This window comes from Falco naumanni, chromosome 1, assembly GCF_017639655.2.
Source record: "Falco naumanni isolate bFalNau1 chromosome 1, bFalNau1.pat, whole genome shotgun sequence".
In the NCBI taxonomy this organism is placed as follows: Eukaryota; Metazoa; Chordata; class Aves; order Falconiformes; family Falconidae; genus Falco; species Falco naumanni.
In genome coordinates this window covers 13,063,099-13,090,771 of record NC_054054.1, presented here as the reverse complement: position 1 = coordinate 13,090,771, position 27,673 = coordinate 13,063,099, and the positions used below count along the sequence as shown (strand labels likewise).

The window sequence follows — 27,673 nt, the reverse complement described above, 5'->3', positions numbered from 1 at the left end:
TCAAACTAGGTAAGGTCACCTTGGAAATGAAGAACATTTGGAAGGGTTTTTTTCAGTTTCTATCAGCATTTTATGTGTTTGAAGACTATTAGCATGCCTTTTCTCAGACTTGGCTTGTCTTGGTAAATAACTGCAGGTCTTTTGATCTTCTCCTGTACATCATGTTTTCCAGATAGATTTTTCTATAAATGATCTAATTTCTCCCTGAAGTTATATGGTTTTCCTAACATAAGTAAGGAGTTCAGGTGCAACTGCCAAAGAGATTCAGTTGCATTAGGTACCGAACTGCTTTCAAATCCGTCATAATTCACAGCCTTATGTGTTTATAGCCTGCCAACAAAGGTTCTGCTTTCGCTTATGTTAGTGTAAGTAACACACAACACCACAAAACAAATTAAGCTTATCTAATGTAAAATAAGGGAATATTTCACTGCTTTTTACACCCCAAAAATGCTTCACTAATATATTAATATGAAATTATACAAGTAGTCACTAAACAGAAATATCTGTGCTGTTTTCTCAATATCTAAATATAAATTCTGTTGTGTATAATGATAGCAAGCCTCATTTTAACTATGTTATAACAGTACCTCTGTTAATTTCACATTTTTTCTTTGTCTTTATAGCTTGCTGGATTGGTCTGTGGGTTTATAATCAAATTGCACACAAGTTTACATGATCAAGGATTTTTACAACAGCTTCATACTGTTGGATTGCTTGTGCAATATGAAGGACTTCTTAGTACATATAGTAAGTATTGTTCTTGGGTAATTATGTTCCTTATGCATCCAGACCAGAAGTTTACTCGGAAGGTTCTTATTTTAACCTCTGTTCTGCTTCCAGCAATTTGGCTTATTGAATCAACAAATACTATCCTTAGTGGGCTTCTAAATAATAGCACATGTGACGTCATTGATACTGCATTGTCAATTCTGCATTAAAAATTACTCATTTATTTTATTCTCAGTTCCTCTTAGAACAGTAGTTGCTAATGATTCCATGCAGAATGCTGAACTACGCTGTCTTAAATGCAGGAGACTCCTTCCTCAGTACAGCTAGCGGAACTTTTGGTTTTAATAAAAACTGTCTCCATTTATATAGGTATATTCCCTGACCCAAAATAGCAGGTTTATAAAGCAAACCCAAACAGCAGACTTAGTGTTACTGACTGTATCAGCCTCTGCACTGACCACACCAGTACTTGTCATGTGAAGATGGCTTGAAAACTGTTTAATTCCTAGCTTGTTACAGATGCCATTATTTGACAGGTATTAAAAAGGACATTTGGAGGGGAAAACTGCTGTATGTTTCAAAATGCTTTGAACTAGATGTATTGGAATCCTTCCCCAAAATAGAGATTTTGACCAAAGTGGAAGGATTTAGCATTTGTGAAGCTCTTTAATGCACAGGCAATTGCAGATCCTCGCTTGGAGATTGCTGTCAGGCTCCCTTTTGCATGATGCTCATTGTTGTTATTCTCAAAACCTTTGTCCTCCATCAGCAGGACAGTCTTTAAAAACACTATCAGAGTAGACAAAAATGGCTTTTCTGAGGTTATTCTATGCACATATAGAGCAGGCTGATTTTCAGAGGTGCTTAATACTCATAGTTGTCATTTAGGCACAGAGAATTGTCAGCAGTTCTAAAAATCAGTCTGCTTTTATGTAAGTTACTTTAATGTGGATTTAGGGCTGTGATTTTTAGATGCACAGACTGGAAAATATAATCCCTGTATTGCTTTACTATAACCTATTCAGTGACTGATCTGTCTACTCTCTTAATAGCCTCTGTAATCTTTCCATATAGGTGAAGAAGCAGGGATGCTAGAAGACATGGCTGTGGGAATTTCAGATTTGCAGAAAGTAATGTTTAAAGTAATTGAAGCCAAATCAGAAGATTTTTTGCCTATTATAACTGGAAGGCGGTAAGAACTTTGTTTCCTGGAGCCCATGGCATGTAGTTGTAATCTGTAGCACACGAAAACCCAGGTAATGGTTTTCCTGTTGCTGAATTCTATTATATGGAAAGGGCAGTAGCTTTGCTTTTCTTGAGGTGAATGGAGGTGTAATGAGGTAGTAGGGTTCAGTAAAGCTAGTAGTAATATTGGCTCTGGGTTACTTTCCTGATGAAAAACTAAAAGTTGCAATTATTAATACAAATTAATCAAATGTGGGTTCTGCAGAGTTTCTGCTGCATTTTTCATGTATAGATACTGAATCAAAGAGAAGTGACAAGGTTAATATTTACAAAAGCGGCCTCTAACTGAAGAAACCTTAATTCTGAGGTGTCCAGATCTTGTATTTCAGTATGACAAATGAAATTGCATTTCTAAGAGTTAGGCCTTGATTGTCTTAAGATGGAAGCTGAAAAACTCAGATGCCAAAACTTAGTGGTCACTGAAAAATTATGCCTCTCTTAGTTGCTGAAGATTACAAAGGACATACACAACCTCAGAAATCCTTGGACAAAGCCACTACACTAATACATTGTGCATTTCACATAAGCACTGCTGAATATCAGGACATAAACTGAAATACTTCATTAATTGTGGCTGTAAGAGTGCTAACAAGATTGTTACAGAGGAGGAATGGGTTTTTCATCTTCATTATTATTCTAGTCTGAAGCTACAAATGTTTTTACTTTTGCAGAAATCCCTTCCTTAATAGTATCATTAGTCTTAAGATGGCTGTAAATTAAATTCAGCTAAAAGCAGCAACTTTTAGAAAAGATGTTTTCTCTGAAGGGGGCTTTCACCAGTGATTTACTTAATTATTCTGGATGATTCACTCTCATCCTATGGGCCTTCTGAGAAAAGGATTGAAATAAATAGCAGGAAGGCCGAAGTATGATAGGCAACACGTCAGGAATAATTAAGAATAATTGTGGTGTGTAGATAAAACAGAAGAAATACATCTTTTGAAAATCACAGCAGTCAAAAGTCTTGAAAAATCCAGCAGCTACATTTACTGGCTTGCTGCCATTACTGCGGTACACTGAACTGTCATGCTAGGAGGTCCTGGCTTTGAAGGAGACTTGAGCTTTAAGCTGCTGCAGGCATTCTGGATCGATGTAGTAGTCCATCTTCAGAAAGAAGAGTTACTGCCTGTGATTGCTGTACTGTACTTACTGGCAGGTATTCGCTGGATAGAATTGGTATCAGAGAAAAAAATCTTTAAGGCTTATGTGGGGGACCCCCTTTCCTGTTGGAGCTGTGATTAGACAGCTCCTATCAGACAACATTGTTAGTCAACCATAAAAGGAGAAGACAGTGGAAAAACTAGTTATTTTCTAATTAATATTTAAGAACCCCACAATTTTTAGATTACTTCGGTTGTAACATAGTGTGGCTCGATCAAATGAAACTAAAAGGCTGTAGAAATGCAAGACAGAAAAATAAGCTACAAATTCTTATCTTGCAGAGTCAGAGTATTCACTTGTAATTGTTTTCCTAGGGAAGTGCTTGAAACTGAGATTCTAGGCACACAAACAGATCAACCCAAAGAGCATGGCATTGACTAGCATTGTGCTGACCTGCTGATGTGGGTGGCTGACCCCAGCCATCCAAGTGAAGTAAAATTGTGTTCGGGCACTCAGGTTCTTTTATTATAGGCAAAGGTATTTAATACTTAATTCTATAAAATTCTTTGATAAAGTGTATTTGATTGTGCAGATGAACTTTGAGGCATCGCAGGGTTTGGTACCATCAGACTGTCACTTAGAGCCATGTTGAAGTGATCTAAAAAGTTTTCGCTTCAGCTGAAAGAAGAGCTGGGTAAAGCATCTCCCAGCTGAGACGCAGTGGCTGACCACGTGTGCATTTTCTTTGTGTTACAAACCAAAGCAAAAGTGCATGCTACAGGCTGGGGGAAGAGCGGCTGGAAAGCTGCATGGAGGAAAAAGCCCTGGGCGTGCTGGTCCACAGCCAGCTGAACATGAGCCAGCACCGTGCCCAGGTGGCCAGGAGGGCCAACAGCGTCCCGGCTTGTGTCAGAAGCAGTGTGGCCAGCGGGACCAGGGCAGTGACCGTCCCCCTGCACTGGGCACTGGTGAGGCCGCCCCTGGAATCCTGTGTTCAGGTTTGGGCCCCTCGCTGCAGGAGGGACACTGAGGGGCTGGAGCGCAGCGGGGCTGGGGAAGGGGCTGGAGCACAAGTGTTGTGAGGGGCGGCTGAGGGAGCCGGGCTGTTTAGCCTGGAGACAAGGAGCCTGGGGGGGCTTATCGCTCTCTGCCACTGCCTGACAGGAGGCTGTAGGGAGGTGGGGGTCAGTCTCTTCTCCCAGATAACTAGCAACAGGATAGAAGAAATGGGCTTAAGTTGTACCAGCGGAGGTCTAGATGGGGTATTAGGAGAAATTTCTTCACTGAGAGGGTGGTCAAGCATTGGCCCAAGTTGCCCAGGGAGGTGATGGTATCACCTTCCCTGTAGGTCTTTAAAAAACAGGTAGGTGCAGTGCTTAGGGACATGGTTTAGTGGTGGACTTGGAAGTCCTGGGGTAATGGTTGGAGTTGTTCTCAAAGGTCTTTTCCAGCCTAAATGATTCTATGATTCTATGCATGTAAATTACTTGTTCTGTTTGTTGTAATGAAACAAGAGTGTGCGATTTCAGCCAGCTGCTAGTGGCTGCAGGATCCATGACCCACAGCTGCATGGGGGTCATTTTTAGAACCCTTCTGACAGGACTGCAAGTGTTTGTCTGTCTTCGTACATGATGATGACAAATATTAAGAGAATAAGGCAAATGAAGTAAAAGAAAGAGATATTCTTAACCAGTCTGGTTTTAGTGAAATCATATACATTTAAATATTTAAATTTACACCATTTGTTTTGGAAGAGATGATGATTTATTATTTACTCTCTTAAGCACACTGGACTTCTCCACCCTGTTTTCCTGAGAGATCATTAAATGTTAAAAAATATGTACTGATTTTTCCTTCTCATTGGAGAATGTAGTAGCTGCATTATGCATCTCATGCTAGGATCAGCTCTTATCTCTGCACTGACTCTAGCCATTAAAGAGAGAAACCACATGGTGATAAAATTTACTGCTGTATAACTGTTTCTTGTTGAAGTAGAAGCATAGGACCTTTAAGATTTTTTGTAAATTGATGTCAAACAAGTCCTCTAGATTTCAGTACTTCAAATTCTTTTTTTCTTTTCCCCACCCAACTTCAGTACCATTCCTGGACTTTATAGACAGCTCTCTGTCACAGCTTAATAGTCTTTTCCTTACGTGATCAGAAATGGGTTGTTTTCATTGTGCAGTTGGTTATAGATTTTTAAGTTACCAGAGATTCTCTCTGAGATTATTAAAAAAATATTTTAAAAAATAAAACACAAAAAATTACAAGGGGACTCTTTCAGGTGGTACTGATGTTTGTTTATCATGCCTAAAGATCGGCATTTCCCAGTGTTCTTTCACACACTGAAAGTTGTAGTTTTGAGGGTGTGAAATGTAGCAATGCAGTGATTTGGTGGCATTTTGGTTCAGTAGTGTATGCTCTTTGAATTAGACTAAACCAACTTTTCTTCTCAACCTCATGAAAGCACTCCATCACAGATAAATGTTCTGGTACCACTTGACATCAGCTCAGAACGATCACATCCAGGTAGAGAATGATTGCTGCTATGCACAAATCATGTGAACGGAGTCCTTTACTGTCATACTTACTAAGTCTATTTCCTTCATATGGGTGATTTAATTAAAACACAAACCAAATAGACTTATCTGGGGAGTAGAACTATTTTTTTCCCCCCTTTTTTTTTCTCTTTTCTCTCTGAGACATGTATCCTCTATTCAAAATGGATAACCCCTTCAGTAGGAGCATCTGGCATTTACTCAAAGATTACACACTAGTTCTAGCCCATACCAAGGCATATGCTGTTGCCCTAGCTGGACATAATCACATTCCAGTCACAAGTCTGTACTGGGTCCATTTTCTTTTTTTCTCAGATATGTGGGCAGGATAGAGGTTCAGACATAGCCACTAGCTCTTCTAAGCTGAAGCTGTTTATCCAGGCACCTGCTCTGGGATAGTGCCACTCATCCCTCCAGCTTACCAAGGGTGTCATAGCTACTGCAGAAGCTGCCCTTTTTCTTCAAGGTTTTCTGCTTTTTCTCACCCAAATTCTACACATGGGTAATCCAGATTGTATTTTAATTCTTCAGCGATAACCTGATTGATTAAAATAAGGGTTGGAAGGGCTTCATGATAGATTATTTTAATAAGTGCAAACAGTTTTCCATCTTAAGTTTAGACACAAAAGTTGTGTGACTTCCTAGGCCTGGTTTCTGTAGGTAGGATAAAGATCCTCCTTCTCTCCTGTTGCTGTAATATTCTTCCTTCTTGGTGATACACCAAATAAGCTTTACAGAAGAGAAAATTTCAGTCTTCATTATCAGTTGGCCCTCTGAATGATTAAAATGCCAAGTCCTGGAGACAAATGAACTTGCTTCTAGTCTATTCTTTTTTTATTAGACTGATAGTTCTAATAACAGAAAAAAAGCTAACAAAAGCTACGTTAACAGCATCCCATTGTTTCTGTTGCGAGGTCAGGCATCAATCCTCAAAGACAATTCAACTTGAGGGTTCCACACGATCGGAATTTGGACTGACAGCCACAATAACATGTTTTTCAAAAAGTCAGACTAAACACAAACATAAAACCAGTACTTCCATATATCATAGCCTTTCTCCTAAGGTAGGATTCATGTTTGTGTAATGAGCCTTCAATTATTATCTTCACAAAGCCAATGTTGTTATTGGTGATGCTTTCTATCCCCAGGGAGAAATACCAGCCACTGAAGAAAATGGGAATTTTGCATTGGGCTTTTGTGAAAGGATTTTGCTCATATTACATTTAGAGTGGATACAGGATTAAGTTATGACTTCTGAAAGGAAGTTGTTTCTGAAACCCTGCAAAGATGCATTTTGAGAGTTGAGGTGTTCTCATTGATATTTTGGTAGCAGAAGACTTTTTTACTGCTTTCATCTTTAGTCCTATTTTCACTTCAGTAAACAAGTCAGTATCAAGAGTGTAGAATTACATATACCTGCCTTTTTTCCTATAGCTTGGTTATGCTTTTAAAACAAGCAAATTGAATCATCACACTTTGTGGTTCAATATAATTAAGGGGAAAAGGGGGGAACTGATTTATGAGTCTACATGTTCTCTATAATTTAGGAGGGTTATAATTTTAAGCAAATAAATCAATATTACCATCCTTATTCCTTTTTATTTTTCCTAGTGAACATTACATTATAGAGGTCCAGCTTCCAGCAAAGATGTTTGAGTTGCTGCCACAAGAGATTAAAGAAGGAAAGCTGATTCGCATGTATCCAGTACTCTTTAATGTTGGAATCAATGAACAGCAAACACTTGCAGAGAGGTAAGGAAAAAATAAGTTTCATTTTCTGTCCAAGTAAGCCATGCTAGTTACACGCTGTCTCTCAGGATTAAAAATAAATCTTCTATTGTTTGCTCTTGGACCATCTCATGTTGACTCAGTGTGTATTTTAAAAAGTGTTAAAGGAAATAAGCACAAGCTATGAAGCCGTGCAAAATAATGAAATAGTCCAAGTGAAGATATGACCATATGCAGGACTTTATTTCACACAATCAACACAAAGTTTCCTTTGGATACAGTTATAAAATGGGTTTCTATTTCACGGATGTAGAAATTTGTTTGTATACAGTACTTTGGTCTTCTGAAACATGAGTTTGAAATTTTGGAATTTTTATTAACTTAAAGGTGAGGTTGAAGATGCCAGACAAGTCATAATCAAGAAAGAGATTGTATTTCTCAGCTTTTTAGGGCTTTTTTCCAGGGCTGAGGGAGTGGTACTTAATAATAGGGAATGTGTTAGTAATGTGTTTGTTGGAACATGAAGGCTGATGTTAAAGTTCTGACGTGTTAATATTGCTCCTCTGAAAAGATTGCTGGAAACTAATTAATTAGTACAATAATAGTCAAAGATTCGTCAACCTATTAATTTTCTCTTTCAAGAGAAGGGTATCTGTCAGTCATGTTAAATTACCAAGTTTGTGCAATACTAAAACTGCAAGGTAGACATCAACGAGACAGCTACTTTTTTTTTTTTTTTTAACTGGTTCTATTAACAGAGCATACAAGAGACATAATACCTATCTTTAGATTGCATTCATTACAAACTGAAAACCAAAAGCAAAATTATAGCTGGTGAAATAGAGGGAGACAGTGAAAAAATGTTAACTGGGCAATAGGCAAGAAGTTAAGCACAACAGGAGTTTCACCTCCTGTTCTTTGTAGACAGCGGAGTGAAAGCAGTCTTTTAAAGAAGACTTCTAAGGGGTGCCATCAGGTGGCTTCGCGGATGTTTATGGGAGTTCTGAGTGGTGATGTGTAAGAAAATGTAGGTAGAAAATTTAAATGGGAGACAGGCTGAATCAGAAGACGGTAAAAACTGGCATTTTACTGGTGAAAGGGTTGAGTAGTTGGTTTGAGAACTTGAAACATTCTTGGAAACGAAAATAGCTTATTCTTGATGCCATAAAGAAGGGAAAAGTAATGCTATGAGAGGAGTGACATGGCCAAAGTGGTAGCATAGAAAACCAACAAAATCAGTCATGACAGTTGTGACTAGGACGCATCGTGTTTCTCCAGAATCAGAGCAAAGGAATATGCAGTAACCAGGAACAAAGTTTGTGAGTGCTTACATGGGTGGGATAAACAGGAAGGACTATATATTACAGATGCCCTGAAGAAAGTTTTGACAAGATTTAGAAATGGCCTGGATATACGGGGACTTGTAGGGGAGTCATTGTGAAAAGGTGTCTGGCTTGCAGATGAGTGGTAGAAGAATGGTTGCATTGTGCCCAAAGAAAGCCATGAATGAAAAGTTAGTATCAGTATATCTATAAATGTAGATATATATTAATAACTATGTCTGTCAAGCAAATCAGGTTGGATTATTCCATGTAGAAACAGCTTTTCTGCATGCACTTACAGGTGTAAACATTAGCCTTAATTCAAAATATTGCTTGACTCCTAAAGCTGCACACTTGTCTTTGAGATTGGAAATAGTGCACGTGCTTTTTGGTAAAAAATGGGGTTTTTTTGTGGGAAAATGAACATAAGAGTAGAAATAAAGTTTTGTGTTAAATTTCTAGAAAATGTTACTTAATTAGATGAAAACATCTCTTCTCTCAGTAAAGCAAAGTTCAGAATATATCTGATGTAAAAGAAATATTCTCATGTCACAGTGCAGCAATGGCTACTGAGGAATTAGCTGAGTCTTTTCTTTCTTTGGCCCATTTAGATATTTGATTTCATTCTGCATGAAGTAGCAGTACATTTGGTATCTTCTGATTTGTGTCCCCTGTTCTCTACTTGAATTTCTCACTTAACCTGTCCATGCCTCTCTTTCTATACTCTTCCATTTCCTTTTCTTCATTTCAAGATCAGTCACAAAACTTGGTCCTAACTGCCTAAGGGACATTCCTGCCTTTACATTCATACCTCTCATAGCAGAGGTACCAGGAAGTTTTTTTTATTTATTTATTTATTTAGCCTATGTGAAACTTGGCTGTTGTAGACATTTTGGTCTCAGAAAGATACTTGTCTGTATAGCTATAGTCAGTTCATGGATAAGCATAATGGCATCCTGATGTCTGGATTTTCTGTGAGGTGCGGGATAAAGAGGATTTGGACTACGTGTTCCCAGCAGACCCGACTGCTGCACGAAACACCAGGACATGCTCCTGAGCCAGCCGCAGCACTGCAGAGTGACTGCTGAGGTCTGTGTGCTGCAGCAAGCTTAAATGCAGATGACTGATGCCAGCTAGCCCGTGGGTCATAACTCTGTGAAGCTTAATAGTGAAATCACTGCTCAATAGCAGAGAAACTGTTCTCTCATTATTTTCAGATACAAGAAACCAAGATAACTAACAGCTCAGGAGCAGCGTAGGGCAGAAAGGGCCCAGAGAAGTAATCAGTTTGGCTATTTATAGCAAATATTCTCAGACCGGAGCAGAAATTAGTTCTTCAGAAGGTTTTCTACACGACACCTGCATCTTTTCCATCTTGTGTGGCTTCAATATTGTCCAAGTCTGGTAGAAATTAATATACCTAAGCAACAGCAGCCGTAAGAGCTGTAGGAGTTGGTGTTCTCTGCCTGTGGTGCCATTTGAAATTCCCATAAAGAGCATTTATTTATTCAGGATCTGTGAAGAGAAAAAAGAATATGTGCCTTACTGAATGTTTGTCTGTTAATGGATTACTTCGTCCGTAAGTTTTTGGAAGAATTATCCCTGATTGATGGCCTCATTCCCAAATATTAGTTTCAAAGCACATGAGAGATTAACGACTGTATGTTTGACAAAATCTAGTACATTTGATACTAGAAAAAAAATAAATTCAAGTTATTTCTTTATGCAAAGAAATCAGTCTGAAGGATAATTTAGCTTTGTTTTGGGTTTGTTTGGGGTTTTTTTATCATCATTTTATTGTGGTTTTCTATAGGTTTGGAGATACCAGTTTGCAGGAAAACATTAACCAAGAAAACTTGGAACTCCTGAAAGAATATTACAAGCTGTTTACAGAAAAAATGCCTCGTGATTGTGAGTACAAAATAATGCAATATCCAAATGGCTTTGAAAAGATTTGATAGGTGAAATATAAGAAACTAATATTAGCACAATATTAGTATGCAGCTTTTAGATTTAGGCCTCAGTCCCATAACTTGTTCTGTAAGGTTACACACTTTGAGCCTGTACCCTGCTAAAGTCAATAGTGATTGCAGGCCCAAAGCCCCAGTAGAAACTACAGGGAGAGTGAAACAGAGTCATGATGAACTAAACAGCTATTTTAAATTATTATTATTATATGCTTTTTAATATTTCAAGTAGAGGACATTCTGTAAATACTACATTTTTACAGAAATACTCGGTGGGAATTTTCATCAGTTTCAGTAATTCTCTCCATTCTTACTTTGAAAATGTATGAAGGGATGGCAAAACACTGAGAAATCTGCAGATGCAAATGCAAGCAATGAGCCACATCATAATGTCACTGATATGAATAACACTGTTCCATTAGAATAGGCCCATATTCCAATTTTATAGAAGTTCAGTATCATAAACATTACTATTCTGTTACACTGATTGTTGAAAGCAAACACTGAAAAGACCATTTGTATCAATCTAATCCTGTTAAAGTAGCCTTAATGCCTAAACTATATTCCCAAATGCTGCAGAGTTTACAGCCTGATTTTAAATAGCTCAGATTTAGGTCTGTGCTCCTTCCCTTTGGGTAGAGGAGGGGTGAATCTTTTGAATCTGAATGTCTGTCATCCTACAGGACATATGTGTAACTCCTCACGGTTGACTACTGCTGATTAAAATACCATGCAAAGCTGCTGTTCTCTTGCAGAGCACCTTGTCTTGATTAGTTTTGCAAATTATCCATTACGTATATGTACTTGTAGTTATATCTGATGTGTCATTGTATATGTGTACATGTTGGTCTTTTATACCAGGATGATTTTCATTTGTTAATAATTTTGACAGAAATGAAAGCTCTGTTCCTAAATGGTGTGCAGTATCTCCATCCATCCACCCACTACAAGAAGTTAGTAATTAATTTAGGGGAATCCTGCCAAGAAAGCATCCTGAAAAGCTAACCTCATCTGGGGTTAGGTCTCAGGTAGATCTGCTACCTCATAAATGGATCTGATTGTGTAAAAGCAAGATTTGCATGCAGATAGTACTGGCTGCTTTTCATTAACAGAAACTAACTTTGTACTGCCTTCCTGCAAAAGGGCTATTAAGTGGGCCATGTGATCTTCCTGGACTTCTTCCAGATTGTGCAGGCTTTTGAGAGCTATGTTTGTCTAATTCATCAGGTCTTTTCTGGTTATTATTACCTTCTTGCCTTTTGTCTGCCTCTAAGATCTGAGTCTGTAAAAATCTGGACACAGAACAGAACACAAATCACCTTCTGGTTCCATTCCCCTTCCCAGTATCTCCCTGCCATTATATGGAATCACTCTTCTGGCTTGGAGGAATATGCCTTTTAAAGCAGCTCCCTGGAAAGAAGTTAAGCTTTTCAATTTGCTCAGCTGGGGGAGAACTTCAGTTCCCCCCCTGTTCCCCTACCTCTTGTGCTCAGGTTCCTAGGAAGATAAACCTCCATCCAAGCTGGCAGCAGCCCTGGTGTTGTAGCCAGGTGAGAGCCATTCAGTATTGATGGCTCTGTGATGGTTTGCCACACCTTTGCAGACAGTTTCCTAAACGACCACAGCTGTGCCACAAAATTAATGCAGGACCCAGTTCACAAAGATGCTAGTTACACATAGTGCTCATAAAACCAGGCAGGATTGGAGGACTTACAGCCCTGTTAGCCACCCTCTTTAGGCAGCCTCACTTGCCTGCTGCTTCCTTCATGTATTCCATTTCAAAGAATTCAATTTTCCACTCCTATAAAGGTGTTGCCACTTTTGCTGTTAGTTTTTTCTCTTATCTCTGTAATTCTGATTGCCAATAATATTGTAGCTTTCTCTTTTATTCCCAATTATTAAAAGCCTTCAGCTGCATGTAACTGCCTACACCAAATGCTGACTTTCTATCTTCTTTTAGATCAGTATGCCCTCTGTCACTCACCTGTTTCTTAATTTCTTTAATTCTCTAATAGGAAACTCTGAAAACAATAAATAACAATGTGCTCCCACAACAATACAATGTTTCCCTAGTGATACATTCTCATAATCTGGAAGCATCTTTTTAGAGTACAAAGAAACAGATATGGGATAAGTATAATAGTCTAGTAGGCTGTGATGTATTTTTATATGCTCTGCATTATCTAATTGTATGATCAGGACTTGTAATACACAGATAAGCCAATCCTCATTAAGATTATTACAAAACTAGTTCAAATGTGCTTTTTCTGCATTTTTTTTCTTTTTGGTAGCACAGTATGAGTAAGGCAACATAGACATTTTTAAAGTAGTTATTTTTCAGTATATTTAAATTACTTCTTACTATGAATCATGCATAAGGGAAACTACACAAATCATTAGAGATAAAAGGTAAAAGCCTGATAATAAGAGGGATCATTCCAGCTGTGATCAGGTTAGGAGAATAGATATAAACCTGTGTTAATAGTTACCTCATTTCTCCTCTTTGAACTGAATTTTAGGTTTTGGATTTGAGGCTGGGGTTGGAAATTTTTTTCCTGCTGAATGAAATATCCTACTTTTTCTTGTTGACAAAAGGTATTATTAATTTGGTTTAGTTTTGTTTCAACTGGTTCTGAGCCTTTCTTTGGTGATAACTACGATTCAATTTCTTTCTACTTCACTACCATAAGAAGAAATAATTTCAAAAAACAGATTTTGGTTCTCTCTACTGATTTTTAAAACTAATGAAGATAAAGGTAACGTTAGAACAAAACCTTCATATATACACACACGCAAAACAGGCATGAATTAAATTGGCTCCTTTTGAATTGTCATCTATGATTAATAAAACTTCAGCTCATCTACCATACTCAGGGAAAGCAGGTAAAATTCTGGATTTAAAGTAAACTTGGAATTATTTTTTTATTTCAATATAAAAGTCCCATTTAATTTCAGACTGAGAAATATCCTTTGTTAGTTTTGGGGGAGATACTTAGTGCTATTTAACCCTCCTGTTATGTTATATTAGGAAATAATTGAGATGTTCTGTCTTGAAGACAGAAGTAAAACATTTTGACTCAAAACTAAAAAAAATCATCCCATCAAAGCAGGTTTTAATACACTCAGTTGTTTTTCTACTCAGTGCCACTGAATGTCTATAATAGTTGCTGAACAGAACTACAGCAGAGATTTGAACGTTTTCACCATCCATTTACAAGTTAGAAGTTGAAGACACTGTAATTTTCCATGGTGAAGGTCTTAGGGAGAAAAACCCAATACTTAGAAAGAAATAAGGTTTGCTTATTCCCTAAATATTAAGCTGGTGGTTTCCATCCTGTGTTCCCAAATAAGGCAATAAATAATAGACCTGTTCTCTGCTATGGACATTCTTTAGTCAGCACAGCCGTATCATTGGCCTTATCATAACAAGCCACCTTATCATCCTTTTTTTCCAGGTCTACCACATTTTCAAGAACAAAATGATTTAAAGGGATTGCTAGAAAATCTCCAACAAAATATCCAGGCCAAAAAGAGAAAGAATGTAGAAATCATGTGGCTGGCTGCAACGGTAAGCTCTCTTATTTCAGATACGTTCACATGACAAACTAATTTTCACATGCCTGCTGATACTGTAAGTGCAATGAATTTTAAAGATATGATTGGAAAACTCAATTATTAAAGTACAGAGATATGCTGAAATGGCTCTCTAACATTTCCATTATGATTGTCTGTCATCCCACTCATGATTATATCTCTTCTTCCTACACTTAAACCAGATACTTTCTTTTTTCCACTTTCTTTACTGGTAGAACTGCCTAGAATTCAAGTCCGGAGATGGTGTTGGTCACTTTGTTGTCACCTATATGCTCCAAGCTCTTTTCTGCAAACCTCCTAGCCAGGCCATCCGTGGCCTGTGCTTTTGCATGGCGTTGTTTTGTCCCAGAAACAGGATTTTTCATTTATCTCAGTGAGTTGTGTAACAGGGTAAAAGAGGTTTGCTTTTTTTTGGGGCATGCTTTTTTCTTGAACTAACTAAGTCTGGTTTTAGGCAGAGGAATCCCTTCACCCTCAGTATGGGCAGAATCAATTCCTTAGGTGATCACACATAGATGTAAATGTATCACCTCATATGAGAGAGACAATAGAGTATTCAGCTACAGTATCTAACATTTTTGTTTGTTTGTTTAAAATCATATCTATTCTTTGATAATATAGAATTTGGTTATTCAAAATATCTTCCTTTTATTTTAGTTTCCATAAACCTTGAGGTATGATGCAGGACATGATTACTTGCTCTGGCTTTTAATACTGCTGCACTCAACTTTTTATTTTCTGTAATTAAGGTACCTAAGTTTTATAAATAAGTGTTTAATTATATCAGTACAACTTCTAGTCAGTCATGTTTTGTGGGGTTTCTTTAGCTAGTGTCACCATGACAGCCACTCCAAGGGCACTGATAGCAACATGAAATAAGCTAGATATACAAAGGACAGACATTCAGACAGAGGGAGAACACAAATAAAAATGTTTATTGAATAATGAATCATACTTATGTCTTGGTTTAACCCCGGCTGGCAACTCAGCCACATGCCCCCTGATTGGATGGGGGACAGGATCAGAAAGATAGAAGTGAGAAAACTCAAGGTTTGAGCTCAAGACAGTTTAATAGGTAAAGCAAAAGCCACGCACACATGCAAAGCAAAACAAGGAATTCATTCACCACTGCCCATGGGCAGGCAGGTGCTCAGCCATCTCCAGAAAAGCAGGGCTCTGTCACGCGTAACAGTGACTTGGGATTACAAATGCCATCACTCCGAATGTTATCCCCTTCATTCTTCCCCCAGCTTCATAAGCTGAGCATGACATCCCATGGTATGGGATATCCCTTTGGCTACTTTGGGTCAGTTGTCCTGGCTGTGTCACTTCCCAATTTCTTGTGCCCGTCCACCCTTCTCACTGGCAGGGCCTGAGAAACTGAACTATTTTCTGACTAGTACTTATATATGACTAGTATATACAGACTAGTATAAATATTACTTAGCACCAACTAAAAAAATCAGTGTATTAACATTATTCTCACACCAAATCGAAGACATCACTGCACCAGCTACTAAGAAGAAAATGAAATCTATCCCAGCTGAAGCCAGGACAACTAACTTTGCTTTATTCATATAATTGCTTTTTGTTTCCCAATTCTGTAGGTTTTGCACTTACATGTTAAAAAAATAAACAAACAAACAAACAACAACAACACCCCCCCCAAGCTTTACATGTTTATAAAGAGCTTAAGCTTTTCAGGAATGTGAAATTCAACCAAGTAGTCCTTCTAGATTACAAAAGTACCCTTGGTGTCTGCTCATGTATATAAGCAGAGACTTGAGTCTTTGGTATCCACTGAAATTGAAGCAAGACCTTGTGTTTTGAGGAACTTTCAAATGCATATACCCTTCAATGCAAATAAATATTTGATAAGAAAATTTTAATAAAATTTTCCACCACTTTTCCTTAACAGCAGGAACAAGACAATATTAACTAAGTCTTTGTATTAATAATACTGCTGTAATTTTTTCTATTACTAAATAGCATTTTTCCTTGTGGTTGATAAATATTATCACATGCTATTACACTATAAATCTGTTGTGAATAAAAATATAAGCTTTTCTTGCAGTACCAGTTCTGCAATTACCATGAACGTTGTTTTTAAAGAAGTAAAAGATAAATCAGTACAGAATAATGTAAAATGAGCTACAAAGACTATGACAGAACTTACTTAATCTTTGGATATAGAAAGTTGTCTTCTACCATCTACTCTGGATTACCTGAAAATTATTTCATGAGTAAAAAGCATTCTTTGGACATACAAACTGTTTCAGATTTTTTCCTTCACTGTATTCTATTTCTCTTTATGCTACTCTGCTTTAACCTTCTGAAATTAGTATTTCTGGACCCATTGATCTATATACTGTAATACAGTGCTACATCTATTTATTGTAAGGGATGTGAGGGCATCACTTTGTTATTGCAGTAGACGTATGAGATTCTAAATGGATGTGCATATGTGTCTGCACCTGCATGTAATCCCTGTTGTAATGAGACTGTGAGAATACATCTGCATTTTGAAAGTCAACTTTTGCATAACTGGTATCACAAGCATTTCTTATTCTAAATATAATGGGACAAAGATTTAAATGTTATATATTTTTATTTGCTAAGCTTCACCCTTCATCTTCTGTCTTACATAATTAAGAAATTAAGAAATAAGGAGTATTGATTTATCCTTGGTTTAGTCCTCATGGTTTTATATGCTTTTATCATCCTTGCTTTAAACTTAATCACAATCCTAATCATTTGAATTTGTGATCATAAGGGAGACGTTCTAAGGCTCTGGTAAATATTAAGTCTATTCCTCCTCCTCCGATATCTTTAATATACTGCGGGAAGAAGTAAGCAAAATTGAGGATAAAATTCAGGCTGGACACTAATCGTAAGCTGTGTATTCTGGTAACACTATGTATTTGGTATTGCCCCTTATTAGATTTCTAGAGCACCAGATCATTGTTTGCCCATTTTAATTATTTACTTTGTTTAACTGCTGCTGCTTAGTGAACTGAGTTATTCAGAGGATGTATTTGGGCCAGCGTATCAGGTTAACCTACATTTTTCCTTATATCAGAGTCTAAGGTTTTTTAATCTGTTTATTTAAGTTAACAGATTGTTTTCTATTTAATCCACTTTAAAATGATTGAGACATCTGTACTGAATTTCAATGCAAAGTAAGCTTGTGGGTTGTGGTCATTTGCTTGTTGTGCCTAGAGTGCTGCTGTCACTAGCCAGCGCTTTATATGTATCCTGTCAGCCCAGATCTGGAATTTCTCCCTTCCCTGCATCAGAGGCCATCACTCATCCGGAATTGTCTGGTTTTTCCTTATGACTCACTCCTCATGGAGCCCAGCAGAGGCCGGTGCCAGGCCCTGCCCCGGGGGGGGCACAGCCCCACGCACCAGCAGGGGCTGGGGGCTGCCTGCGGGGAGGCAGCTCTGCGGGGAAGGGCCGGGCAGTGCCGGGGCACAGCAGCTGCCCCCGGGCCGGCAGCCAGCCCCGGTGGCCCAGGAGGCCGGTGGCGCCCCGGGGGGCATGAGGAGGAGCGTGGCCAGCAGGCGCAGGGAGGTGACCCTGCCCCTCGGCTCTGCCCTGGGGAGGCCGCCCCGGGAGTGCCGTGCCCAGCGCTGGGCTCCCCAGTTCCAGAGACGGGGAGCTGCTGGGGAGGGCCCGGCGGGGGCTGCGCAGGGGGTGAGGGGCCTGGGCACCTCCCGGGGGAGGGCAGGCCGGGACACCTGCGGCTGCTCAGCCCGGGGAAGGGAGGGCTGAGGGGGCTCTGAGCGATGGCTGCAAACAGCTTCAGGGCCAGCGCCAGGAGGACGGGGCCGGGCTCTGCCAGCGGTGCCCAGCGACAGGGCGAGGGGCAACGGGCACACGCCGAGGCACAGGCAGCTCCCTCTGAACGTGAGGGAGAACTTCTTCACCGTGAGGGTGGCAGAGCGCTGGGGCAGGCTGCCCAGAGGGGCTGGGGGGTCTCCTTCTCCGGAGACACTCAGAACCCGCCTGGACGTGATCCTGTGCAGCCCGCTCTGGGTGACCCTGCTTTGGCAGGGGTTGGGCTGGGAGGTCTCCAGAGGTGCCACCCAACCCTGACCATTCCGTGATTCTGTGATTCACTTCAGATAGTCACAGTGACTCATGGACTTCAAAAGAGACTTCTTCAGCCAAGCAGTTAACTTCTTTCACAGTGTTATTTTAAAAAAATTGTCTTGTAGTACTTTATCTAAATCCCAATGCAACTTTCCAAATTTTTAAACAGATTTAAATTTTAAGATTTGGAATTATAGGAGGGAAGAAACACTTACAGGTTCTCCCTTACTAGCCTGTACTACTTTAGGTTCAAGTTAGGTTCAATTAATTCCCTGGATTCACCTTTTGACATCACTCTTACCACAATATTGCAGAGACCTTAAAGACTGTAAGTATTTTTGGGGGGCATTAATTTTAATAAAATTTCCAAGAATGCAATTAACAGATAAAGAAGTACTTATCTGCTGAAGTGAGATTATGAAGATCATGTTCCAGTTTCATCCTGCAAAGATCCCAAGTAAACGTAGCCACGCTGGGAAGTTCCTGCTGTAATTTATTGCCTTGCCCTACCTACTCTTGTTTTCTTTTTTGATACTTTTATACCTATGAATGTCCAGGGATAGGAGCAAGGAAAGCATAGTACTACCTTTTCTTGGGACAAATTATATCAGGGGAAAGGTAGACTCATACTTGGGCACACCAGATCTCCTTCAAATTTTTCTTTTTCTAGTATAATGTTGGTTTAACTTAAAGTATAAACTAATGAGCTGGTACAACCACAGTATGATTCTAAAGGTGAGAAATTATCCTTAAAAATATATCATGTTTCCCTTAGAGTTTTGTCAAAATGTACAGTGAAGGTAGATAGTCCATGGCATTCATTGGTGTTAAGCTTTAATTTTTCTGGGTCAGGCATTGAACTGTTTACCTGTTGAAAATACAGACTATATTTACATTCAGATGTGTCTGAATCCATACCCTTGTGAGAAGCTGGTCCTCTGCGTTCACAACTGTGATTTAAGGCTTGTCGAAGTTTTTCTTCATTTTGTCAACATTTGCTAGGTGTTTAGACAGTTAAGCTTTAATTGAATAGGGTGGTTGTCATAGAAAGTGAGAAAAAATGAAGCAACTTTTCCTTTTATAGTCTATGCTAACACGAATACTTTTTATTTCAAATTCAGGAAATTGGACGTAATGGTTTGGTAAGCTCTAGTACGATTATATGTTTTAGTGACTTGCTTAAAATGTTTAGGACTAAAAATAATAGATTTGTGTTTGTTTTTTTTAGTTGGGTCCACCGTCAATTTTTTGCCTCACTTGAAAGGGGGGGTGTTGGGGTGGGCAGGAGAGAGACTTGATTGTGACTCTGCAGTACAAGGTTGTGTTCAGCTCTCAAAATCAATAAAGGCTCCTCTTTCCTCAGCGGGCAGATTATTTGTAGGCTTGTCCTGCTAATGAAAGCCCTGAAGATCTGCTTTTAAAATGTGTAACTTGGACAAATAGGAAGTGGGCTATAGATCAGCAACTATAACCTTTTGGTGCTATTTTTTGTAGACTTTTAATGCTGCAAATTTATAAACAAAAGAAAAATTTACAGTCCTTTTCAGCACAACATTTTCACCCTTTGTGGCACTGTGTCAGGCCAGCACAGGCATAATTCTTGGAATATAAAAATTCCCAAGGCAGCACTAATAACTGATGTGTCTGTGTAATATCTTTATCAATGATCTGGATGGGGGAATCGAATGTACCCTCAGTAAGTTTGTAGATGACAGCAGGCTAGGGAGGAGTGTTGATCTGCTCGAGGGCAGGAAGGCTCTGCAGAGGGGTCTGGACAGGCTGGATCCATCAGCCAGGGCCAATTGCATGAGGTTCAACAAGGCTCAGTGCACTTGGGTCCTGCATGTGAGTCACAACAACCCTATGCAATGCCATGGGCTTGGGGCAGAGTGGCTGGGAAGCTGCCTCCTGGAAAAGGCCCTGGGGGTGCTGGTCCACAGCCAGCTGAACATGAGCCAGCACAGTGCCCTGGCCAACAGCATCCCGGCTTGTGTCAGAAGCAGTGTGGCCAGCGGGACCAGGGCAGTGACTGTCCCCCTGCACTGGGCACTGGTGAGGCCGCCCCTGGAATCCTGTGTTCAGGTTTGGGCCCCTCGCTGCAGGAGGGACACTGAGGGGCTGGAGCGTGTCCAGAGACGGGCAGCGGGGCTGGGGAAGGGGCTGGGGCACAAGTGTTGTGAGGGGCGGCTGAGGGAGCCGGGGTGTTTAGCCTGGAGAAAAGGAGGCTCAGGGGGGGCTTATCGCTCTCTGCCACTGCCTGACAGGAGGCTGTAGGGAGGTGGGGGGTGTCAGTCTCCTGAGTAACAAGCAACAGAACGAGAAGAAACAGTCTAAAGTTGTGCCAGGGAAGGTTTAGACTGGGTATTAGGAGAAATTTCTTCACTGAGAGGGTGGTCAAGCATTGGCCCAAGTTGCCCAGGGAGGTGATGGTATCACCTTCCCTGTAGGTCTTTAAAAAAAAGGTAGGTGCAGTGCTTAGGGACATGGTTTAGTGGTGGACTTGGAAGTCCTGGGGTAATGGTTGGACTTGATCTCAAAGGTCTTTTCCAGCCTAAATGATTCTATGATTCCATGACGCATATCATTTGTATTATTCAGATTGGAGTTACTACCTTTCATTAGCTTTCTGGAGGAAAATACTGTGGCTCTGCGTATTCACTGTCCATAATTGCAAAACTGTGGGAGTTTCACAGTCTGCCTAGTGTGTAGAGAACACAAGTGTGAAAAGGCAATCCTTTGATGTCTGCCTTTGTTTCAGATTTGCCGTAAGCTGAATGGAGTCCGTTTCACCTGTTGCAAAAGTGCCAAAGACCGGACATCCATGTCAGTGACGCTGGAACAGTGCTCCATCTTGAGGGATGAACATCAGCTTCACAAAGACTTCTTTATTCGGGCACTGGATTGTATGAGAAGGTATGTGGAGATTTTTGCACATCCCTTGCATTTTGATCTAAGCCAGAAACAATGGTAGAGAACGGTCTAAAGTCGATTGCAAATGTTTGATAAGCCCCAGTCGTGATTTAGCAGAGAATTGACCAGCAGCATGCCAGCTGGTAAGTCACTTTTGCATGCAAGGTCTTTAAAACTGTGTGTTTTGCCACCAATGAACAGTTTCTGAGATAGATATGTGAAACATTGTGTCACTTCACTGACTATAGAATTTGTCCAAGGTAAAAAAACCAAACAGTTATTTTAACAACTTATTTTTAAACCTAACAATTAGGCTTTCATAAGGCTTAAAATTTTACAAACATTCTATGACAGTATAAAAAAAAAAGTTATTTTCTGTTTTAAGAATATTTTTCAAATATTTACACACTCATTAAGTCACTCTATAAAATTTAGATGAATATTATGAAAGCAGAGGAAGCATTTTTTACAGATGGCAATTCTTATTAGCTCATGTTATTAAAAATAAAAAGAAACAGGCAAGTAGGTTTGGACTAATGGTGGTTGCCACTAATATCTGATAAAATTCTTTACTGTGCTTAAAGGTTTTTTTAAATGTTTTATTCTAAATTAAAGCTATGTAGAAATTGAGGCTGATGTTATCAGGAATGTGTAATTAAAAGTTGTAGATTTCTAATTACTTGAATCTTTGATTAATAAAAACTCATTGAGCAAACAAGTTTTGATCAGAAAATCAGTCCAGATGCTATATTCTCTAAAGAAACTTTCATCATTGGCTTTAATGAATACTGCATTGTATTTTCTATAAGAATTAAAAAAATGTATCCACAACATTCAAATAATATATAACAAAGGGCACTGCAAAACTAATAGAAAATATTCTGGTCAGCCTACAAAGGAGTAACTGAATCATATCTTGCACTTAGGTGATACACAAATGGTGTGTTGGATTTACAAAGTTCATACTAAGCAAACAATCATGTTTAAAGTCTGTAATTGATAATTCTTGACCTGACCATTTAGTATTGTCAGATTAGGTGTTTAATCTCTAGATTAATACTGTAGGTTTACACGTGTAGGGTCCTTTTGTTTTTTAGCAAAGGTAGATATTCTAAAGGAAAAAGGTAATGTTTATGAAGAGTAATTGAGCAGAGGACTGAGACGGCTTAGATGTAGAGTTGGTTTGCAAGGTGCTAGTGTGGTGTGATGTATTAAACTGATGTGTATCATTATGTATGTATCATTAGCTTGCATAAATCTCTTAGTCTCTGCAGTATTTCAGTGAGTGAATGACTTGTGTGCAGTCTTTCATAACTACATGTTTTATCGTTAATGAAAAATTTGAGTTTTCTGTGTTAAATTTCATTTGTGTTGGCATCTTCAAATATGTTTTTTTTCTTTTATGTCTCCAATAAATAGAAACATGTATAACTTACAGAACGTTACCAGATATGGGCAAACTAATTATATCAAATCATTATTATGTTAGAGTAGCATTGAGTAGTAGATGTAAAATTTTCACATTTATAAACCTGATTTAAAAAAAATAAATAAAAACCCTGATATTTATTCAAACTAATTTGGTAGTTAAAAGTGTAGTAAGTTTTTGTGGACTAAAATGTAAGCAACTTTGAGTGATTTTTATATCACATAACTTATCTGAAAGCTGAGAAGATTAACAAATCACTTATATTTGCAGGTAACAATAAATTGGAGTCACAAAAGAATGGTCCAAAGCCCAGAAAATCTAGATAAAACTTAAAAAAGAAATGAGCAGATGGGTATATGAGGTTGAAGCACTATCAGAAAAATGTTAATTCTGTGTTTCTGCTGTAGTTTTAAACAGGGAAAAGCTTTATCCTGCTAATATCCTGTAAATGAATTTCAAACGACCTTGAACTGAAGTAGATGCGATGTTGGATGGACAGTAATAGTTTTGACTTGGGTGGTAGGATTGGAATGTAAAGCAAGGACCTTGCAAGTAGCGGCAGTAGCATGCAAAAGAACCTGCACCATCAGGATAATAAATAAATAGATCTTTTACCTGCGCTAGTTTCTATCTGTATAACACTGTTCACACAACTGGAGGTTAAAAAAAGCGATGAGCAGCCAACTTTTTTTTTTTTTTTTTCCCCCCCTCATGAGCTTGTGAGTGAAAGCCCAAATGTTCAAGAACAGAATAAAAATGTCAGCTGGAGACACATAGTTCTTAACTCTATGGTACTCCCCTTAGGAGTTGGTCATACAGTTTTAAGAGCTGTCTTTGGGTGCTTTTTTGGTTCTCTTTAGTGCTACAGACATTCAGCGGGGACTGTTTCTCCCTCCCCACTGCCAGCCTGCTGCTGGAGGTGCCTATGGAGCAGTCCTGGAAGTGGTGCGAGCTTTCCTCCCTTTCGACCACTGACTAGGGAGTGTGGCAAGGACCTGCAGCTGGGCTGTCTTGTAGGCAGATGGAGAACAGTGAATTGCAGAGAAAGGCAATTTGAAAGAGCAAAGTGGGAGGGAAAAACAGCCAGGCAAAAGAGAGGGGGGAGAAAAGCCCTAATTTCCACAGGAAGATATATAATGGCATTTCAACTAAATCTCGTGTATTTTACTTGAGGGAAGTTTGGTACCTACATTTTTGAGGCTTGTGTGAAGAGGGTCAACAGACTTATTTGGTAGTCATTGTAATGCTTGCCCTTTTATTCTTTCTTTTTATTTGATTACTATTGCAGATTGTTATTTGAAAGATTATGCTGTGCATTTCTAAGCTTTTCAGTAACTACTTGTAGAAGCTTTTAAAATGATTTTCACGTCTAAAAGAACCTATTCTGTTTTAAGAGCGGAGAAAAACTGTTTGCCATTTAATTTGTAACTTTAGCAGTTTTCTCACGATGAATCTCTAGATCGCTTAGTTAAACTCTGTCAATCAAATCCCTTTATGCTGATTGCCAAAAATCGCTTTTAAGCCTTTCAAAAGAATGAGTAGACAAGAAAAATTCAATTTTAACATCCAGAATCCTAACAGACTGGATTGATCTTTGAAAGGCTTCTTTCAAGAGTTAACAGTAGGAGATAGAGAGTACTGTGAAACAAAGTGAGTTGTAAAAGTAAATGGCAATTCAAAAGCAGCCTTTATTGGAAATGTCTTAATCTTGAGATATAAAAATTATAAAGGTGCCTGTGTAGCTGTAAAGCTTTTTCTTTTCCTGCCAGTGCTGACACAGCTTTGCTGGCTGTTGCAAAAGGGAAGGGTGTGCTTACGGGTTCATGCTTTCTTGCCAGCAGAAGTTTGGAGATGCTGGACTCCTGTCTGCTGCTGCTTTTCAGCTTCTTGACGTCCCTAGAATTTTGAGCAAACTGAGGCAATTTCAGATGTTTCAGTGTGTTTGCTTCAATGTCCGTTGCACAACACTGTTTTGGAAAATACTGCCAGTAGCTGTTATTCATTGACTTAGTTTGTAAGTGAAATCAGTGTCTTGCAGTGATAAACTGTATGGTATATATCACTTCTTAAACAACAACGACAAAAAAGCTGTACAAAAATCCTTCCATTACATGTCCCTTTAGCTTATGAAAAATGCGGTGACATTATGATAGGAGTTCAAGCTTTATCACTTACAATATGTAATATATGGTTTTGTCTTCTGGGTGTAACTCTAGCCATTATGATGCTGCAATTGATGTGTATGTGAAGTGGCTGTTCAGGAAATAATTCTACATCTTGTAGTTTCCTTGGTGTATATATATGTGACTTCCATTGATCTTAGTGACATGCATAGTGCAGAATGAGGAAAATCAATATATTATCCCCTCTGTATCGAGTGCTTGCAATTTACATCATATTAAAATCATATTTATTATGATGCTGCCAGTTTCAAATCATCATTTTCGCAATCATCAATATTCTTTCCTTATTTTTCCCTTCACTGATATGTGAATATTTCCTATCATTCAATGTTAACTATATTCCAAGAGACAGCGGAGAGACAAAGCTGATTTACCCAAGTTCGTTGCAGTATCTGTCACACGATTCTACTTTTATTCTTTCGAGCTGGCCACTGCTTAAGGGAGTTGGACCCTGGGTAGGCAACACAGTGTGAAGTAGTTCTGTAAAACTTTTCTTTTTTTTTTCTCTGATTTTCCCCTCTTTATTTTCTGAATCTATTTAATTTTAATGTTTCAATGACTGGGCCCCTTTTGGGGGCCTTGGGTAGTGAGTAACCTCAGAATCTTCTGGGGTTTGAGCATGGTTGCAATAAAGCCTCAAAAGTAAAAACAAGTAAATGAAATGACAAATTCGTGGTTTATGGTGAAGCCTCCAGGCTTTCAGCCTTATCATCATCCTTAGCAGGGCACAATACCTGTCAGATATTTCAGACATTGAATACAAAATTTGACTCAATGTAGGACACGCTATTTTTACTTGAAACAGCAGTCAAGGATATTTCCGATTATTTTACATAAATTGCCTGTCAAAAATGTGATTGAAGCACAAACACAAAGAACGAATGGTCTGGGCAACAACGTATGGACTTTTGATGGCCCAATTATGACACAAGTAGCTCCTTTTTAAAGAGCTGTTTGAGGGCATCTTTCTTAAAGATCATCTAAGATCTGTGTGTTGAGAAGGAGGGATAGCTGTAACAGCTCTCTGTTCAGGGACTTTCAGATGTTCTCGGTGGAATGCGCAGATTCGGGCCGAGATGGACCTTGGCCGTGGAAGGGCCTATGCCAAACACCACAGTGTTGTGGTTGCTACATGGACTGGGAAGCAGGAGTAAAGGGACTGGATGAGAGACTGGGATCCACATGCAGATCTTCCTCTGCTTATCTCCCAGGTTTCACCCTGCCCCTGCGAGCTTGTGGCAATAGATGCAGTGCGTGAGGGGTCACACGGAAGAGGAGGCACATGTTGTCTTCTAACCTTTGCTTTTTCCAACCCATCTGACCTTCTCCATCATTATTTTTTTTCTGAGTGTGTTAGTGCAGTGTAAAGAGAGAAGGGAGAGCCTGGCTTCCAACATAGATTTTCCCATCATTCTGTGGTTCTTTAGAAACTTAGCATTTATGTTTTGAGGTACAGGCTTTAGATGGAAAGATTTACGTCACCTAATATATTGAAAGACGCCTGGCATTAAACAACAGGAAAGTCCAATTTTGGTGCCTTGAACTACCATCAATTTTGTTCTCTAAAACTAAATTACTACTTTTTAAAACAGCAAGAGTGCACAGAGGGAAGGAAAAAGTGGAGAGAGGTGTCACAAGGTGTAATAAGAATCAATGCTGTTGGCACCTTGTTGGAGTCTTTTAGAGTAAAAGTCTATTTCTAAGCATCCTTCTGCAAGAGCAGAATTTCAGACAACAATTGAGGATGAAATATCAAACAGTAGCTTGAAAAGGCTGTGTTAAATCTAAGGTTTTCTAATGTAAGTACTCAATTTTACAGAATTAATCTTTTTAATGTGTCTTTAAAGCAGTTCTCTGTTTTTAAGGCTTTAAAAAAATTTTTACGAAGCCAAGAAAAAACCCACAGGAAACCCAAACACGCTTCATTTGCACCATATCAGGCTTAGGAAGGTCACTGGTGAGATTCAGGCTTCTACATGGACAAATTAAGTAACATTGGTGGTTGTTTAGTAATATAGTCTCACACATTTTGTCTGTTTCACTGGGATCAGATGTTCAAGTCCATGTTTTGCAGGAGCATGTTTTCTAGCTGACTACAGAAGTTTAATTTCTGCTGTGCCTCATTTCTCCAACTTCCCAAATACTGATTTCGGGCTTCTTTCTGGTCAACGTCCCAGTCAGAGTCCTGAGAACTCTTTCGAGAGCTTTCTTGTCCCCTCTTTTTCACCAGAGCATTGCTTGAATATTTCCCTCTGATTGCTCCTTCCTCTTCTTCGATGTGTGTGGCTGCCTTTTGTCTGTCTTCTGCTCAGAGCTTGGGCACTGGCCTCAGTAACAACATAGAGAGAACAGCAGAGACAGTCCCCATGCCTCGTTGCTTTTGCTTCATATTGCAGCGGTCACCATCTGCCACGGAGAAGAACAGCAAGGAAAAGTCTTGTCTAACCCCTTGACCTGGCAGACGTTCAGCATAGATTGAATCCTCAAAGAGTGTACCTGCTGAATTTTAACAAGTCTTTCTTACGAAGAGGTGATTTGAGATTATTGAAGGAGCAGGCTTTTACAATAGTTACATCCCTCATACCTTTATTACCTTGGTGTAAAAGATTTCAGCATGGAGGTACTAGTAATCCTCTCAAAAAAAAAAAAAAAAAAAAACCAAAACAACAACTGTATTTTTTTTCTTCTTTAAATGACATTGTAAGTTTGAATATTATCCATTCAAAATGAACTAACAATTGAAAGTAGAGTTGTAATGGAAAGCATTGTGTAACCTTCATTATAGTTGCCCTTCTGCTGGAACCTGTAA

The 27,673-nt window shown here is 39.0% G+C and overlaps 1 protein-coding gene across 3 annotated transcripts in view; it reads left to right on the top strand.

The window, feature by feature from the left end:
- The window catches only part of INPP4B (inositol polyphosphate-4-phosphatase type II B), a 220,868-nt gene that overhangs the window by 164,292 nt on the left and 28,903 nt on the right, over nt 1–27,673 (top strand). For all 3 annotated transcript variants that reach the window (XM_040581815.1, XM_040581804.1, XM_040581824.1), the window contains 6 exons: nt 627–750; nt 1,807–1,924; nt 7,248–7,388; nt 10,500–10,597; nt 14,109–14,221; nt 21,101–21,255. In XM_040581815.1, coding sequence (XP_040437749.1) covers nt 627–750; nt 1,807–1,924; nt 7,248–7,388; nt 10,500–10,597; nt 14,109–14,221; nt 21,101–21,255 — 749 coding nt within the window. The remainder of the gene's footprint in view (nt 1–626; nt 751–1,806; nt 1,925–7,247; nt 7,389–10,499; nt 10,598–14,108; nt 14,222–21,100; nt 21,256–27,673) is intronic.